At 37.9% G+C, this 19,802-nt stretch overlaps 1 protein-coding gene across 5 annotated transcripts in view; it reads right to left on the bottom strand.

Moving 5' to 3' along the window:
• Positions 1-263: 263 nt before the first annotated feature.
• Positions 264-19,802, bottom strand: part of DHX35 (DEAH-box helicase 35) — a 35,543-nt gene continuing 16,004 nt past the window's right edge. Inside the window, exons 13-23 of one of the 5 annotated variants that reach the window (XR_010886003.1) lie at positions 17,179-17,303; positions 16,311-16,365; positions 11,175-11,270; positions 10,721-10,815; positions 10,064-10,141; positions 8,757-8,886; positions 7,916-7,997; positions 7,270-7,341; positions 5,093-5,204; positions 891-2,029; positions 264-625 (exon numbers count right to left, since the gene is read on the bottom strand). Coding sequence is in view for 3 of the 5 variants with exons in the window: in XM_067307645.1 (XP_067163746.1) it covers positions 1,985-2,029; positions 5,093-5,204; positions 7,270-7,341; positions 7,916-7,997; positions 8,757-8,886; positions 10,064-10,141; positions 10,721-10,815; positions 11,175-11,270; positions 16,311-16,365; positions 17,179-17,303 (890 nt within the window). In the remaining 2 variants the exon portion in view is untranslated. Of the gene's footprint in view, positions 2,030-5,092; positions 5,205-7,269; positions 7,342-7,915; positions 7,998-8,756; positions 8,887-10,063; positions 10,142-10,720; positions 10,816-11,174; positions 11,271-16,310; positions 16,366-17,178; positions 17,304-19,802 lie in introns of those variants that run through there. The other 4 variants (XR_010886002.1, XM_067307645.1, XM_067307646.1 and 1 more) reach the window with 4 other exon arrangements.

Here is a 19,802-nt window from a genome sequence, read left to right as displayed (position 1 = left end):
CATACTTACACCGGAACAACTGCTTGTGGCACATTACAAAGCTTTGACATCCTTGGGTTCTTGCTTAGCAGGAGCCACAATCATTCAAAGAGAAAATTTTGCCGATGCACAGCCAGGTAGCACCACATCTGGAGAACAGGATTCAAGTGCAGCCAAAGCTCTCAGAAATGGCAAATTAAGTGGCCATCCACTGAAAGCACATCAAATATAATATATATAATCACCCAGTGTGCGCTGGGAAATCACCCATTACTCAGATGGGCTGAAGTGATGCATTCCTCGATTCAATGGTTTTATTTTTCAAGAATATTTCCAGAAGACAGAGACACACGGACATTTTACAAGTCTTCATGTTCAGTTCTTTCTCTGATCCTTTAGGAGGAAAAAAAAAAATGCATGTTGAATCTTTTTAGTAAGCGCGAACGATGCTCTTGGCTCTGGCTGGGAAACCGTCCCTGCCCCAAAGAGCTTCCATTCTAAGAGAGGATGAGGTTCACAGGGAAGACAACAAAGGAGGTGACATCACTTGTCATGCTGCTGGTGCCATATATTGACACTGGTACATCTTTTTGTGCTGGCAGTCAGTACACAGACGACACATTGCACATGACAGAACGTGTTCTCCCTGCAGGTGTTTGAAAGGGAAAAGGTAAAAAAGATCAAGAATATTTTCAAGGCAATCATGCGAAGAGGATGACATTCATTCTACATAGAAGTTTTCACTTATTTACATACTTAAAAGAAAAAAAAAAGAAAAGAAAATTGTGGTTAACGTGCCAGAAACACATCCACCAAGTCAACTGTGTTACAAAAATAAAACTTTCAGACAATGTATTTCTAAAATAAATATCAAAATGGTAGGAAAAAATAAATACATGTATTCCAGCTACCTTGTTTATACACCAAAAGGTACAGGTCTTTATGGAAAAGTAGCCATGGAGTCCCTGTTAAACCAGCAACGGTTTGGAGCATCCTTCTCTTGCAGTAAGAAGACAAGTCCAAAGCAGCAAAGAACAGATACTTAATAAAAAATATATATAGGACTGTGTTCCTTATTAGGAAAGTACAGAACATTTTCATCTTTCTTGAATGACATAGGCTAAGAACAGTGTTCCATGATATATCTCTGCTGCGATTTTCTGGGATCTCCAAGCGGTGATAGGCTAACATCTTTTCTCTTATTAGAGGGGAAAAAAATAAAGCCCCACCTGTGAACTTAAATAACAGTGAACATAAATATATAGTCTCCAGATTGAGAAAAATTTAAAGATCTTCTCAAAAAGGCCGAGCTACTCTTCCTCCCTCCTACCCAAGCAGCACATCTCATGTATGGAAACCACATGTTTTTAAATACAATGCTACCTACAGAATGACTGTTACAGCAAAGGGAACTAGGGGCAGCTCTAATACAAACAGGAGACTTTCTCTGCATGAGAGCATGAGTTGCACCAGTCTGGGACAGTCAAACACATGAAATCAATGTTTCTATGGCAGCCCTTTGCATTTCAAGGGCTAGTTCATCACCCTGAGCTACCTCCTGTCAGGAGTCTGTCTCAGTTCGGCCAGTAGTAGTCACAGTGCTCCAGGTAACAGAAGACAGGGGACCCCACTCCCCGCTCTTGTAAGGCGACCGTACCACTCCAGGAACTCGGTTTCCCTCCTCAAGGTTTTAGTTCTTTGTGGTCCTGTGCGTTCTCTTGATTTTTTTTTTAAAATCATTTGTTTACCTATTAAAAGGTGCAACGTGCCCAGATTAACAACAGTGGTCAATTAGGCAAGGAACGGAATGGCCACAGCCCAAGTTCCACGTAACTTTACAATGTACTGGTCGTGCAAAACCCCCTATAGATCCTGACAGGCATTTAAACATTTCAGTTGATGTACGGTCAGATTGCTAATGTACTGACTGCTGAATGGACTGTAGCCAGCTTCAAACTACAGGCAGGTTCTGCATCTGATGTCACAAGATTTAAGTCACATCAAATCAGTTGTCATCTACTTTGACCCTTTTTGCTTTCAAGGAAAGATGCTGCAAGAAGAAAAGAAAAACTGCTTAGCACATGGCACCACAATTAAAAAGAGTTCTATTAGAACGCACTCAGTCTTTAACCTCAAATTAAATTAACTCTCATGCCAGTATCAAAACCACCCCTCCCAAGCCCTGCTTGTTATTGATAAAGCTAAAATAAATCTATGAAGTCAAAAAAACTGCATATATCCTAAAGTGATTTTTTGGGTTGGTATAATATATCATCTTCTAATACTTCTGAAGTAATTGCAAGTGTATGCACAATTTCCCACTGGAAACAATTTATCAATGTGTAAAAATGCACAGGAAGAGCAACGTCCTCCTAACACACAGACACTAGGAATACATACACGACGTGTAAGATTTTAACTAATGCATTAACATTGTAGCTGTAGTTTCATTGGACCTTTGAAGCCCTATGCTGTTAAAGAAAATAAATGTACAAAAAAACACAGAGCGAAAACGAGAATAAAATCCTTCCAAACCACTGCAAAAGTTGGAATGAAGCATAACTGACTGAGACTGTGATCAAATTATAGAAGAAAATCTTTTAGCACAGAGTCCTATTTGGTTTTAATTTGCTTTTAACTTGATAAAGGAATAAAAATTCTCATATTTCAAGAATCTCTTCTTAGCACAAGACACATCTTTCAGCATAAAGAGGGTATGAATGACTATAATTTAATATACACGTGTGTTTTGTACTTGCTTGCTTAATCAAAATGTGTATATAATACAAGACTTTAAACAACAGGCATATTACTTAAATATTCTATAAATACCTAAACCCTTTGCTGATGAGGACAATAACTGGCCAAACTGAAAAAGATAATTTCCCTCAAAAATAGCGCTAGTCTCAATATCTTCCATTCACTTTAGGATGAAAATGATGCTTAGGGCACGCTGCAAACTTAACAGAGTTTGTCTCTGTCAAATCAAAAAGGGTGACAATGGTTAAGAACTAGGTCCTGAGGTAATTTTATAGAATATCTACAATAGTGGCAGTACGGCCCTGAAAAAGGTATTTTCTCAGTAAGGTAGGTAATACAAATCAAGACAACTCTTCTTCACTTACAAAAAGCAATTAAAGTTTTGCCTAAGCAAGTCATTGAATCACATTTCCCAATATAACCTACCTAAAGGAAAACCTCACTCCAAGTTCCAGCCCGTGGAGAGGTCATATCATACCTTATGTTGTGTATGGGATGTTACAACATGTAAATATGCGAGTCAGAAGGATGAATTATTCCAGGGGTAGATTTGATACAGGTGGAACATTGGCTCATTTCCTTTTTACGCCGTGCTTGCAGAATGTATGTCAAGCAGCAGCTAAAGACTCAAGGGTCTGCCCTGCAGGGTCATTACTACCTTTGTCAAATGCATTATAGAATAAAAGGCAGAAAATACTCAACTGCTTAGAAAATTCATTTACAGATGGTAAGTGTCTGGATAACTGAGATGAATTAGCCAAGCTGAACATAAAAAACCTCTCAAGTCAATTACATGGACAAATGCCAACGCTGTTGTTGGCTGTAACCACATAGCTATGTCCTGAGTTGCTCTAGGCAGCACAGTGCTATTCTTTCTTCCCCAAAACCCCAAGAAGTGAAAAGAAACAAGCATATGAGTCTCAAAAATGTCAAATTAAGTAGCAGATGTATAAATTAGAAACATCCACTTTTGCAACATGGCTGCTCATATGCATAAACAAATCTCTTATGCTGCATACGTTTGCTATATCAGTGCATTTTTTCACTCAATATCCACATCATACACAAGCTTGTTACTGCAACAATCTGCTTAGGGTTAACCTTGCAGAGTTCAGAAAGTTTTGCAAGAAAAAAGGGAAGCAAGATGCAACAGTCTACAGTCTCACTTACTACGAGACTACAGGAACAGTATTTCATGTTTTGTTACTTGCTATTGGTTTGCTTTTGCATACATTACACAGTGCTATTTAGAAATCCATGAACAGTACAAGACCTTGCTGCCTTTCCAGTCACCTCTTTTCCTACATCCCATGTAAGCACTTTTTAAAAGCTGGATGCTTTGGCTGTTCCTGTTCAGGACTAGCAGCAATGTTATCTCTGCTAAAGGTAGCAGATTATATGAACATCTTCAGGGGGGCTAAGGCCACCATGTGGCCTTCAGCTCGACAACGTCAAAACCTAATCTGCTTTCAAATCAGCCATTCAGCTAAAAAGAGACCAGTTGGGAGATGGGTGGACGAAAAATAAAACCAAATACTGTATCTATCTGATAATACTTTGCTGGCTGCTCTCAGGAATACAAGCCAATGGATAGTTCTGCAACCACCATCACTTTCAAAGTTGAGTTGGAATGAAGCATAATGCTTGGCAGGAGGTTCCAAATATAAGGGGGGTTTGCTGTTGCCGTTTTAATAAAGAATTTGAACCAAGGCCTGATTTTGAATACCAGGGCCCTAACCAATGTCAAATCTAGCTTCCTCAAAAGCCTAGACAATTCAGACACATAAGGCCTAGCCACAGAGCCACTGAGGCATTCCTGAGGAGTCATTCTTAATAAAAAGGTGCTAGGCACAAAACAATCAAGAACCTGGAACAGAGGTTTGCACTAATAGCAGCTATCCTTTGCCATTTCAAGTTTTAAGTGATCAGCGTTGACTTTTTGCAGTAAACATAATTAATGCTCAAAAAAAGATCTTGGGATTTGCATAAACATTTGCAATGCATGCAAGGACTCCTTTAAAATCACTGTGCAAAGTATGACTACTGCCTAGTAATAGCGCTGCTGACAGAAGCGCTACCAAGTACCTATATTCAAGTGTAAAATAGCTCAAGGCTTCATTTACTTGAAGGATTCAGTAATTTGTTACTTTGAGATCATGCTTGTTGGCAGGGTAACAGGGCAAAAAGCTTTCACATGCCAGTTTACTACCCACTTTCTCTACATTAAAACCACTATTATGAACCAAACTCAAATTAATTTTTATACCATTAAACAGGCAAACACGCTTAAAACTTTATATACAAGAGCCGCTAATACAAATACTATGGTTTGGGCTCTATGCCGATTCCGTACCGTTCCTTGCTGGTAAAAATGAGGTGCCAGTTCCAAGAGCCACGCAGACTCGATGGCAGTCACATCTCTCATGTAGTATTTGGCGGTCTGTATGACTTCATTGTAGACAACCCTAGGAGAAAGAAAGAAAAAAAGAAAGAAAAAAGTGTTACAAAGCAATCAAGGAGACAGGTGATTAACAGCATATTTAGACAGCTTCACGTACAAAGTGCCAGCGGTACTATTCACAGCATGAGAAGAGAGTCTGTAGGTTATAATATAGCCTCTTACCTATTTTCCTTTGGTTGAGTGTCCTCAACATCACATTGTATGTACAATATTACATTGTGTACTCAACATTACATTGAGAGTACTCTGCATTAAGACAACTTTTAAACTGCTATTAAAAACATCTTTACATACTACCAGGAGGTATGGATGCAAGATATAAAAAGAAAGACCACTTCTAATAATGGGGTCAGGGCGACTCATAACACCACTTCCAAAAAGAGAATGCTAGTTACTCTGTGATAGCATGAGGAGGATGTCAAAGGCACCAAAACCTTAGACCCATAACGAGAAGAGAAGAGAAACCTGAGGAAAACAAACACGAATGAGAACGCTTTTTGTACACACCCATAGCAGGCAGAGAATTGAAGCACACACACGAGCATAGGAGGGGCTCCCAGCCGTAGTAGTACTGAAGCTGGGGTTGCCGGGTAAGTTAAATTCCTGCCTTATCGTGTGGCATGAACCAGCAGGATGTTAAGGCCGGCAATGGCAACTCCATGTGGCCTTTGGGAGGCAGCTATGTGCCCATTCCACAGCACAGGGATCCAGAAGAGAGTTAAGCCCAGCGTTAATACTCCCGAAAACTCCAGCAAAGCTGCTGCCACCTACACCACACAGGCAGCGAAGCAAACAGAGTCTTAAGGCTTTGCCAGTTAAGATTTACAACCGCCTACAGTTCTGCTTCTCTGTAGGTCTGGAAATGCCCAAGACCAGGATGGAGATTCCACTCTGCAGGCTAAACATCTAAAAGCTGAGTGCTGCAACACTTAAGTCCTCAACCAAGAGGATGCAGGAGGTGTGTGCCAAAACAAGGATTCTTTCAGTACTCTCCCACCTCCAAACTTTCCTTTCCAAGTGATTTTCTTCCCAATTCTTTCTTTCTGCAGTTCTGTCACCCCCTCATAACCCAACCTCTTTCAGGAGTCATCAATTACAAGCTGGAAAATTTCAGAAGTATATCTGCCAAGTATTCTTTTGACTATTAATAACAAATTGTGGTTTATTCTTAAAAGCAGTGACAGCAGGTTAAAAATCACTGGCAAAACAGCAGAGATCCAGGCTGATTTCAGTAGCAAAAATCAGTCTAGCTACACTCGGCTCCACTCAGCCCTAAAGAATTGGCACAGTTATGACCTAGCGAGCAGGATTCATTTCCATTTTGTGAACCAATGTAACTGGTGAATAAGTTCCCATCAGTTACACTTCCACAAACCCTGTACAGCAGGTGTAAGAGCACAATTCAAAGATAATGGAGTACATAGGCCAAGCTTATGCTTCATAATCTCAGCTACGGGCAAAAAAGGACAAAAATCCCAATACTTTAGGTTGATCATGCTGACCTGGTAGCTGGAAACACACTTCCATCTGTTAACTCACCACTTTTGGCACACAAATGGAATCGTAATACCCCAGTTAACATGAAAGTCCAACCATTTTTTTCATCAGTCTTTTAGACAACCATAACTTCCGTCAAACATATTGCCTCACGCATTTTATACGTATGCCCTCTCCTAGCAAGCCATATACAATTACTGCAACACCTACTTGACAGGACATTTACTTAACAGGCTTAATAGAAAGTAATTAACCCCAGTTCTATCTATGTATAGAGACCAGTCAGACCAATTTGCAGTGCAAGATGTGGTTCTTATTCAAAAAGGGTCACCTGACTCTGCTTTCCAACTTCTGCAATTTTTTGGTAGTGTAAGCAACACAGTTTCCCTGTTTTATTGGGATACTGCCTATTAACAGTTATAAAGGAAATACCGTTTGAATTCTCACTGTGGGAACCACTATCTCCTATATTTATTGCTCCACTGATGGAGAAAAGTCACTCATGGAAATGCCTGGAGCCTCCAGAATGACTTATCTAGATCATGAAGCAAGCAAAAGCAGCTCTAACTTACCAGCGTGGAGGTTTCTCTGCATACAACACCGAAGTGGGATGAATATGAAGCTCATGGTCATCACGTATAGTCCTTGAAAGCAAGACACTATTTCAGATTGTGCATAGATTTACTATTTAACATTTGTTTCCTTTCATTCCCCAGCCAGAATATTAATAAAAGGCCACAGCGAAAGAGCTGGAGCACAGTATAAGTGTTCAGATTTAATGAACAGGCTTTCAGGTGAAACCAGGCTTAAATCCTGGCTGAAGGAATGATTGAGAATTTAATGTCCTAAAAGATTTCTACCAACATTAAGTGAAAAAGCAGTGTTTCAGGCCTTTATTCAATGTACTGAAAGTCCTACAAAAGAAACATAGTACTTGCTTGTATTAACACAAGCTAATTACTATTAGTAACAGCTACCCACTTTTGATATCTCTAGTTGTTTTTTTTTTGAAAGTACAAACAAAGAGAGAGAGAGAGAGAGAGAAACATTGAAGCAGTATGAAAATACAAAGCTTCAAAGATTTACTGAAGCGATTGCCATGTATTTCTTATTGCAAGTATCTAGAGAAGCATTCATTTGTAGATTACACTTAGATTTATCAAGTCAAAGGAGTTTGTTAAACTGAACAACAGTTCCAATGAAACTATATATTCTTACCTGTAAGCTCCAGTAGAGTGGAATTTAGCTGCGTTGGCAAAGAATCCAGAAACTATACACCTCAAAACTGGATCTGGATCACCTGAAGAAAAGATTTTTTTTTTCTGTAAAATGAGTCAATGCAATGGCAAAAAAAGCCTTTAAATCCACTTAATCATCTCAAACAACTTTCACACTGAATCAGGCTTTGACAGCAAAGGCTTAAAAGGCAGACAGACCCTGCAATTTTTTTCAAGTTCATTTTCACAGCAAATCAAAATTACTATGTAAAAACCTACTCTTGCCACTGGTGCCCCCATGAAGATAGTTTCACAGTCCTTAGAGCAACCTTGTGTGACAGCTAAGCATTGAAGACTGATTTTCAGAGCAGCTGGAGTCAAGTGCTGAGAACTATTCATGGTAACTGTGCACTCTCAACACAGCTGAAAAATCAAATCCCAATGTCTGTATATCATATTGAACATAGTAAAAAAGACCTTTTTGAAAAGGCAAAAAAAGAGAACTGGGTGACTTATCTCTGACTCTTTCTAAATCTGACTATTAAATGTATAATAAATGGTGATAATTTCTATACAATTGTGCTGGAAATTTTAACTTTCTAAGACTGGAATAAAAGTTAATTGTCAAAATGGCCTAAGTTGCTCTTTTACAGTTATTTTTAGAAAAAAAATTTGGTTTGATTTAACATTATTTTTAGGCCAGGAAGAAATATTTCAAAAGTTACATGAAAAGCAGGAAGCAGACTGAAAGTTTGGAGATGACCTTTAGTATATACTAAGCAACAGGTTAAAAACCCACACACAAAAAAAAAAACAACACCCAACAACAAGCAAGTCCTCACCTTCACTGGACGAGTTTGGTACTTTAAAGCGGACAAGAAGCTTTTTCAGCTGTTCTCTTACAATAGACGCTCTAACAAGGCCTTTGTAGTTTAGAAAGTGTTCCTGACACCACTGAGAGCTCTTGCTGTGCTGAACAGTGAGAAGAGGAGAAAAAATACTTAAAACCAAATACCACCAACAAAACAAAAATTAAACTCTTTCAGATCACAGTTTTATTCTTCTTATTCTGTTTTTTTCCCTGTCTCCTACAACATACTTACTGTCATTTTCCCTGAAAATTACCTATTTACAGAGCAACTAGCAAGAGTGCATACTGCCAGTAACTGCAAAACATATTTCAAATAACTTGTAAATAGGAGCAGAATAAATGTCCTGGGATATCTTCTAACAGTGTACCTCATTTCTTCATACACGGTGAAGGAGAACAGCATCAGTCATTCCATTCTCACACACAAATGCTTCATATCATGTATTAGTCTCAGTTTTTTTCTCAAAGTGTAAACAGACTTTTCTGTACACTGTTTTCACTGGCCTTCTCCATGCAAAGAGCTATTTCTCCAGAAGCTAGCACTTATTCCAGGAGTCTCTGCACATGAATATTTTTAAGAGAATTATGCAGATTTAAAATTTTAAGGGTGTCTGACTGTTTTGGGTAGGGGCTTTTTTTTTCTTTTTTTTTTTTTAAACACTGGAGTGGTTATACTGGTACATCTCAGATTGTTGCAAATAAATCATTACAGAAATGTTTTAAGCCAGCAAAGTACACTTCTCCCAAATAGGTACATCACTTCAAAATTGTTAGGTAAAACCTCAGGTAACAGAGAAATATTAAGATTACTGTTAAATAAGGTGTATATATAAGGTCACTGGCAAGGAGAGTATGATAATCAATGAGGCAATTAAAGAAAAAAAGGCTACCAGCTTTGGATACATCCACAGAAAACATATGAGAACATGAATTTCATTTGGCATTTGGATACTTATTTTCCCTAGGCCCTTTCAAATTCCCGGTCTCATTGAAAATATAGATGTCTAGAGATAAGACTTCTGCGCTGCACCCAAATCACAGAACTTTTTCTACAAGAGGGTCTATGGCTAAATATGACCAGCTATCTTTTAAATAAATAATTGTTATCTCATATTTATTTATACTAATATTTATTTAATATTAAATATCTTTTAAAGCTGAAGCATCATTTTACAGCCTTGGCGAGTCCACAGCTTTGAGGATGCTATATCCAGAGCTTCCAGATTCAGAATTAGGGACTCTCCCCATTCCTGCAAATCCACATGCACACCAACTCACTTTGACAAAGGCTTCATAAACATTAAGCATAGTGAGATGATCGCCTTCTTCCACAGCAAACTTTCTGTGTTGCCTGGCCTGGAGGAGCAGAAATATATTTTTACAGGCAGATTGATTTTTGCAACAATCATTTCCAATACCTTCAGTTCCCATCATCTTCAATATTTCTTGGTGACTCTTCTAACTCTTACCATAAAGTATAGCACCTTTAGGCAATATCAATCTTTTACTAGCCAATATATATCTAGGAGGAGTTCCAAAATCAAAATTAGAAAAATGAACTGAAAATAGACCCAAAAATCCAAGAGGGGGATGCATTAAAATTAGTCTCCTGCTACCCATTAAGGTATCCTAATGCCTTCTTTTCGTTCTTCTCAAAAGAAAGTTTGGGGGGGGGGGGTAGGCCTCTTTAACAAATCCTGGTGCTAACAAATACTGGTTTATAGGCTTTCATGTTTCTGGTCCTCAGGAGGCGGCTTTGGCACTAGCAAAGGACTGCAAGGCTCCTGCTGTTACTCAGCTTCTCCTTTTATCTATAAGGGATAGTTAGAGTAAGAGACCTTGTTTCATTTTGATACAAATTTGCAAAGTCTAACAGGTACTTGGCAGAAATTTAGATATTTAGATAACCAAAAGATAAGACATGACTGAACTTACAGCTTTCAATTTTTGATTTGGAGGGATCACAAAGATGTTTTGAATCTGCATCATGGCAGCAATGGTCAAAATCTCCTGGGAGCAGCCAAAATTTCCTGAAGAGTTAAGTGGAGAAATTCAGTAATGGAAACCCTCTTTCCTTCAACTTAACAAAATACAGGATAATACAGAGGAAAAGCAGAATATTTTTAATGTATGTAAAACTAAAATACATATGCTATTGGATTTTTGAGCATAATAGGGAATATTTTTAATAGGAAGCTTCAAAGACAAATTGATTAGACTTTATTAGAGAGGTCCACGACTTGAACCAAGTCTTTTCTTTTCACTAAACATCAAACCATATAGTTTGTTCCAAGTTTAGCAAATGTCCAATACTACACTACAATTTCTAGAGGCAGTATCTTCTACTCAGCACAAGACTATGAAGAAAATTTGAATTTTTTTGTCCTACCTGATTCCAGAAGCATCTTTGCAAACATAGGATTCAAAGGAAACTCTGCTATTCTCATTCCAAGAGGTTCTGTTAAACGGCAGTGCATATCCAAACCTGCAGCACATTAATAAATGCAACTGTAATACAAGCAAAAGTAGCGCAGAAAGTCTTCTTTAAGAATTTATTGCAGACAAAAGAGCAGAATTAGGAGCTAAAATACAGCAAATGCACCTTAAAATTGCTGAGTTAGTATTAAACTAAACTTGAGGACTGTCTTTAATACCCATTTTCTCTCCTATGAGTCCCTGGTATTTCTTTTAAATAAAATATACTTAAACACACATGTTCCTCCATTTTTGACCAAGTTCTATTGCTCCTACAAATGATTTAGAAAACTTGCAGTCAAAGTCAATGCAACGGTCTAACTGCCTGACTCTTCAGTGAATTATCAGGAGGCATTTTTGGATAGTGCTTAGCCTAGAAAGTTAGGTGTTAGTGTCATGCAACTCCTTGTGAAGTATTTAGCAATATCTTCGTTCAGGGTGAGGGGAAGCAGAAGGAGTCCTGATGAGAAAAAAAAAAAAAGGTCCTAATTACAGAAGGAGGCATAACTGTAGAAACAGGAGGCAGTACCATGGGGTGACATGGTGTCATTTTTCTGAGTCACATCTGCTTGAGTCATGGAGAAAAATTATTTAACTTTAATATCATCTAAACTAGATATGTACAGCAGCTAAGGAAGACTTCTCTGCAGTTTACTCTGCTTCATGCATCAATAACTAAATTGTCAGCCACATTCCAGCTGTAGCCTTTTTACTGGAGGCGAAGAGGTACAAGACAGAGACATGACAGCTTGATTTTCAGTTCCCAGTTATTAGTGAGCAATCCTGCGTGTTTAGCATTTCAGATGAACAGCTTCCCACGACTGAACACCTGCAGTAAGTGTTACCCATGCAAGCCACTGGGTGATATTCTAACCCAGAGCACTATGTTGACATTTCGAGGAAGAATTAAAACGGCAAAGCATTGCCCGTGTACGAGGACACGGGAAACAGAACAAGAACAGAATACAGATGACAGACACAGGGAATAATGAGAAGAGCAACTAGGAGGCAGAGCACAAGAGAAAAGCTACATAAGGAGGGACTAAGAGCACAATAACAGGATTTTGGAGCACTTTGGACTGCATAAATAACCACAGCAGAGTAGACTGAGGAAACAACTGTGGCCCACATGTTATATAAACATGTTATACATCAAACTGTGGGGTGGAAAAAAAACACAGTTGTACTTTAGCCATGTTTCACATAGAAACCCAAAACCACAAATCAAGTCAAAGAATGAGATCTCCTATAACTCATGTCAGCATATCTAAGGCCACAACTACCTCTATCAAGTGCTTACTTTCCTTTAGTATTTGAGATACTGTAATGTTTTATGACAATGTAGCGAACCATTCACCACACCCTTACACTGTAAAACAAGACCTAATAGGCATTTCGCATATTGCCAAAATACTTTTCTCAGAAACAGGTACAAAAGGGAGTTTATGTGAAATGATGAAGTGATACATGTAAACGCAAAGTCACAGAAACTGCAAAAATTAAGGTTGGATTAGCTCTCATTAGACCAGTGCAATACAAGACGCTTAAGTGCTACCACCATTAGTACCTTGGACTACTTAGTCTTTCATTTACAGAAATATAATTGGCTTCCTCAGTAGGAAAAAAAGAGAAATTACAATCTTTTAAACTTCCTATGGGTACATCAAGCCATAATCGTTTGGCTTCCGCTGAAGCTACAAGTCTCAACACAATTTTGCATGGACATATGGCTTGTGCACGGACGTCTTTGCAGCAGTACACCTGAATACACAGCAAAGGCCTGCAGTGGATATGAGTTTGGCACAGGTAAAGGTTTCAATGAAATAATCTTGGAAGCAACCACTATATCCAGTTATATAGGCAATCAGACCTCTTCAGCTCTTTCCTAAGCTCTGCTTAAGGAAAGGTCTTGAGAAGATTTTTACTGAACATGCTCAGGAGAGATTATTCAAGTACTTTGCCATTAAAAAGTTTCAAGAAAATCACAAGTATGTGATGGGCTGACAGAGAACGAAGCGTTTAACTTAACTGGAGTGGTTGTTTCTTACAGGCCACAACTTACAAGATAACATTGAAGATTTGTTTGTATCTGGAATAAAGCTAAAAATAAAATCAATTTTTATCTGCTTATCTCTGTTCTCCTAAATTATGCTTAAAATAATGAACTCTGACAACTGAGACTTTCAAAGGGGCATCAAAGGAGAAAGTTGAGAAGATGCTCCTGGTGTAATCAGCCATGAAAATAATCAGTCTGAAAACAGCGGTGTGTTTATTCAACACAACTATCTCAACCTTAAGAGTACCCGCTCTGCACAAGTTCCCCAGTTGACACCGCGTTGGCACAATAGGGTCCTGAGCCCAAACTGCACATTTGCACAATGCAAATGATGAAATACACGTGCCTACTTGCATAAGAGGAATTTAATCCTTATTACAGCCTCAAACTCTTGGGTAGCTTCACCTCTGCAACTTATAGAAAAGCTCCTTAACAAACCACTTAAAACTGGAAACTTCAGCAAAAAATTGAGAGTAAATCTATATCTCACATAGGTGCACACACACTCCTTTCTGAGTTAAACACCACCACTCACACTTCTCTGCTTGCTGCAAAAGCTGGGCAGCCAACAGAGGACAGCTCTGTACTCACATGTGAATCTACCATGAGCATAATATTTTTGCCAAAACATCAAAGAGCAAAGCAAGGAGTTTATTGACCTTTCCTCTTCATTTCCCTAAGATGGTTTTGGCTGTGAATTCATCCTTGCAACACACTTCTGAGCCGGTGTGAAAACTGTTGTTCCAAGCTTGAAATGGCTGCCAAGAACCAAGTGCCTTAAGTGAAACCCTCCTTTGCTGGATGGAACTGAATCAGCATGGAAAATAATCATGGCCAAGAAGAGAGATACAGCTCCACAACAAGAATAACTGTGCACATTGCCACAGGTTACAACACAGCATTTATAAGTGATGTAAAAACAGCCACAAAACTCTTGAAGCTTCCAAAACTTAAACAATCCCTTTTATACTACCCTTTTCCTCATGCTTATATTACAGAGCAAATATTGTTAGTTTTGAATTAATTACGAACACTGAGTTAAAGCGGAGCAGAGCTTCATTTCGATCACGTGTTCTTGTGTCAGGTTTTTGTTTTGCTTTAAGTTTGTTGCACTGAAAAAGATTAAATAGCTATCATATTATATATAATGTGTGTGTGTGTATATATATATATATATATAATTGTTCTGAAATTAGATATCATACATTACAGTCACCACAACAAAAAGGAATTGCATACTGCGTACAAAAATATTACTCCAGTGTGATTTAAAAGCTACAGGTATTCAACAGCAGCATAATGAATACAAACCAAATGAACACATTTAATCTCTACTGAATTTGAGACCAAGCTGTGATTAGTAGCTCAGAGATTATAAAAAAGATATTCTGTTAAGTATATAAATAGTAAAAAAGTTACTTTGATATGTTCTCAGGGTCTGTTAGACTAGCTTTTTCTTTCTTCGACATTCATGCTTATCTATCTGTTTGTCCATAAACAAAAACTTCAACCCTAGAACTAGAGCAAACTTACTTTGGGAGCTGCATACACACGTGCATCTAAGAGCATGAAAAGTCAGTGTGCTGTGCAATGAAACACAGACACTGAGTGTCAGAAATGTAGTTCCAATCCACCCAGGTGTAAATTGGCTACTTCTGGGAACGATTAATGCTTTTTAGTGGTTGCATCATGCATTCATAGCTTACAAAATTAGAACAATTTAACTGATTAGCCTGTAGCAAGTCAAAGGTTGCCTGCTGAAGGCCAAAGACATGTTCGTAAGTACGCTGAGTTAACATTCAAAATTCATGTCAGAACTCTGACCCAGTTGCAGGGTCAGTATCAACACTGACAGCACTACTCTGCTTAAGATGTAGCCTTTTAGCCATGCTACTTTCAGAGTAGAGACACAGGCTAAAACTCATTTTTTCAAGTATACCTAGACGGGCTGTTGATAACTTTTGGCAGTGGTACCTCCTATATCACATCAACGAGAATGTCTGAAGAACTAACATGTGACACTTGCTTTGCTAACAAACTGGAAAGCAAACTATTAGACTCTGAATCTAGTCTCCAGTGAACTGCATCTCTCAAATTCAAGTATCAGATTTTACTTACAATGTTTCTGCAGAGTTCTTGCACTTTTCTTTTTAATATATGCATAGACATATGCAAACACATCAAGATCAGATAATGAATGTTGCATGCTAACAGAAACAATTCAAATGGAAACAATGCACTTTTTAAAACCCGACTAGGGAATAAACAAAGTGGCAATTATTTTAAGCAGTCTAATTTCCATGTTATTACAATCAATCTCATAATGAAGGAGTTGACAAACCTACACTTTCAAAATTTTTTGTTTATACTTGAAAAGACTACAAGTTTCCATTACTGGCACATTAACACAAAATGAAAGTTCACCACCACACTTAAGAACTTGAATATCTAACAACTTATCTAATGGGATACAAATAAATTTACTACTGTTCAGCTTAGTGTCCTAACTCCATTCATATCTCCATATTATTCTATAAGAATTGGAGAAAAATGAGCAAAGGAACTGCCTGTGAACATCAAACCAATACCCTAACCGACTCAGAGCCCTGGTCTTAGCAATAACAAATAGTTGGCACCTCTCATGAAAGTGCAAGAAAATACACAGTAGATAGCTACAAATAAGCTTTGTCCAGCCCAAACAGTTAGATGCTAGTTTATTCTCCATGCAATAGATTTCCAGTTCCTCCCAGAAAATGATTGCTGCCTTCCGCTTGCCTACCCTTCTGAAATAACCTAAGAGGAATAAAAAGTGAGCTCAGAGAAAACTGAGGTACACTTTACAAAACACCAACAAAAAGCTTCCACTGGTCAAAGCTGTATTTTCTCATTCTCCAAGAGCTGTTCTCATGTCTATCCCAACACCAAATTCAAATTAACAATTTTTTTCTTCCACATCTCCTGTAACATAAGCAAAGCAAAGCATAATATTCTCACCTCCTAAAGCATACAGCAATTCTAAAGCTTGCACCATTGACTGTGCAGGAGGGGGCTGTGAAGAAAAAAAAAAAAGTGCATTATTTAAAGTTATCATCATCAGAACACATGAGTTTTCACAGAAATTCTTAAATCTTTTCCTTCCTCAGAATCCTAAACTCTGATTATCTATCTTTCTATCCATCCAGAATGGAGAAAGAGCTCTCAGACTCTTCCTATCACCCCTCCACTGACATTAGCGCTACAGGTCAAAACCCCCTCCAACAGGCTCAGCATCATCACTACAATACTCTCAAGATCCTGTCAGGACGCAGAATTAGGCCAAGCTAGAAAATACAAACCTTCTTTGTCCAACAGTGACACCACAGGTGATCAGAACAATTACTTCTGAACTTTCTCTTCTAATGCTATTATATTAGTCTTTCCACATCAATGCAGGAGTAGCTAAAAGCTTTATGGAAAGCAAGTCTAAAAACTGGCATTGCTATTCTTACAAGGAAGACAAGCACCAGCTTGGTTCTGCAGATACGCTTTTCTCCACAAATTCAGTGGAAGGGGCTACAACTACAGTTCTGCAGAATCTCAAATATTTTTTCTTTCTAGGCTGTTCTTGACAAAATTCATTCTTGACATTTCTAGCAGAAACTCTAGAATACAAACCACCACTATTTCTAAGTTGCCACACATGGTATTTGTGCTAGCTGATTCACAGAAAGCCACTTCACTACCCGACAGTGGGCCACGAGGCACACTTTCCAAAGTAATAGGGCAATGGTTTTTGGCTAATCGCTCTGAGGGTTACAAACAAGATCTAGTGATCCTCCTTCTCGCTGAAGAAGGAGGATAGTCTTTATTGTCTAAGACTCACCGAAAGAAAGGGGAACCTGAGCACATTGTCAATTCCCAAAGCCTTCAGCTGCAAGATGACAGGAGCGAGGTTACTGCGCTGCATCTCAGGAACAGTGGACTGCGGCAACTTCTCAAAGTCTTCCTCTGCCGTGGGAAAAAAAAACAAAGCCACTTGGGATTGGGTTTCAGCTTCCTTTACATGCAATCAACATGACAGTACTGCACTCATTTCAATTTAGAATTATTAAGTACGAATACTTAAAAGGTGTTAAAAATACTCTAACTCAAAGATGATGTTTCTCCAATTACTATATTTTAAGTTACTTGAACCTTAATACATGATTTCAATAGTAAGTGTTCTTCTACATTGTTGACTCTGCAGTTGATCCACATTTCAATCTGAAATCTTGTACATTCTTCACAAAATCTGAAAATGATTTATTTTTCTAAGAGTTTGATATTTTTATCATAAAATGAAATGCATTGTGCACATGCTATAAAAGAGATTTTATGTTTTTTTAAGAGGAGACAAAACTTGAAACTGAGCATGTTTTCACTATAAGAATACTATTTTTTAATAATTATGCATAGAAAATGAGGTTTTAAAAAGCCTATCTCAGCTAACAACTAAGGATTGAAACAAAGTACGTGACAATGCTCTTTTAAAGTGTGTTCACTATAAAGTTTAGGTCTTTAAAAATACTTTGTGCAAGGTCAAAAAAACTTGTACCTTCTTTTAATCAACTATTCTTCAAATCAGCAGAACACCCTAAACATTAAAGAACAAGGCAGACACAAACGCAGCCCTAGATTGATTGAAAAATCCATATCAAGACAAGATGTTATTTTTCCCTGAATTAGTTTGTTTCATTTCCAACAACTCTCTCCTACCTCTGAGCATTGACTTTCAGTAATAGATATTGTACCTTTTCTTTATTACAGTTTATTCAGCACCCCCCCCTTTTTTTTTTTGTAGATATTGCTTAAAGTACTCATCATTAAACCAGTTCTTGGACACAGAAATAACTTCTGTGCAATCACTGTTTCTCAGCAAATTATTTAAAAGCTATATAAACTTGCTATATTGTGCAACATACAATGAAATTGGTATTAACATTCTAAAAGGACAGATACCTACTGTTATAAATGCAGAGATCATAAAACATTGAAGTTATGCGTGGTATTGACACATATACGAAGAAACTTGCTTTAGAAGTTTTTCATGTGATACTGGCACAAGGCATTTAGACACCAAAATGACTGTTAACCCAGGTGGATACACAGCAAGACAGAAATAGGCATCAACGAACAGAAAGCAACAACAGTTTGATATGGATATGAATATCACTTAGCTATCTTGTATTCCTAATCCTCAAAAAATATATACATATATGTACATGTGTGTGTGTGTATGTATATATAAAGGTTTGACCAATTACCACTAATTAATCACCTTTGCTCAAAATGAGACAAGAATAAATGCAGAAGAGTCATTTTCACATCTTACACTCCCCACAAACATTTCTAGGAAGAGATTATATTGATCGGATGCACTAAAAATGCAGAGGCTGACTAATCCCCAGACGTAATATCATCATGACCATCTCCAAAGGGGAGGTACTCGGCGCCACTTCACATGCCAAAAAACAATCACTGGCCAAATCTGAACTCACAGATGTGATTCTAGAACACCATATTGAAAAGTTCTCCAAATCAGAATGGGAAGAAGTGTCTTGTTTCAAAGGTACAAGGATCACACATGCAAAAGACAACAAGAGGACTAGTAACTTTTTTTCATGATAGACAGGCAATTAAAACTGCTCTGCAATATAGCCAGAGACCAATCCTGTGAAATGTTAAGTGCATCTCTCACAGAGATATATTTTAAATATATCACCTAGACCTGATTATAAATTACTAATCTCAACTACCTACCAGGTATTTGCTTTAGTCTGCGGGTTCTCACAGTCCACAAGTATTTGTGCTAAATTTAAAGCAAGAACTACTACAATCACTCTCGATTCTTCAGTGGACACACAAATTTAGAGAATAAATCTTATCTTCATTTAAAATGGCAATGGCTGGCAAGCACACAGACATTTTAAAAAGATATGCTTGATCTCTTTAAGTCTCAAAGCTCCAGTACAACTAGAGGGAACCTGAGGCATATAAGCAATTGCACTGCTCTACTGTAAAGCTTTTTCTAATTAAAGGAAACAGCTGAGAACAGAGACAGTTGGATTGCAACTTTCTGAACATTACCAGATGGCTGACAGATTCACTCATAGCAGTTATTTTGGTACAGTGCCAGCCCTATCAGACCAAGGGAAGTATTTGGGGTTGGCACCTATTGCTAAGAAAGAGGGACCACACAAGGAGGAAGTTTTCCTCAATAATTTGAAGAATTTCCAGAGTTCTTTGTTAGACACACAATCTAAAGGAGACTTTAATCATGCTACAGTGTATCATAGGTGGGTACTGCAAATTGAAGTAAATGCTCAGAAACCAAATGCATTATAAAGACAAATGTACTCAGTAGACTTGCCACTAAGAGCTGCATCACCATTACAGGCTTGCAACTGTTGCCAGTCTCATAGCACCTCTCTCGTTCAGTTTGTATTTATGTTTCATAAAAAGTTTCTA

Source organism: Apteryx mantelli, chromosome 18 (genome assembly GCF_036417845.1).
Source record: "Apteryx mantelli isolate bAptMan1 chromosome 18, bAptMan1.hap1, whole genome shotgun sequence".
Classification (NCBI taxonomy): domain Eukaryota; kingdom Metazoa; phylum Chordata; class Aves; order Apterygiformes; family Apterygidae; genus Apteryx; species Apteryx mantelli.
The sequence above is the reverse complement of the archived record's forward strand: the minus strand, read 5'-3'. Positions and strand labels throughout refer to the sequence as shown.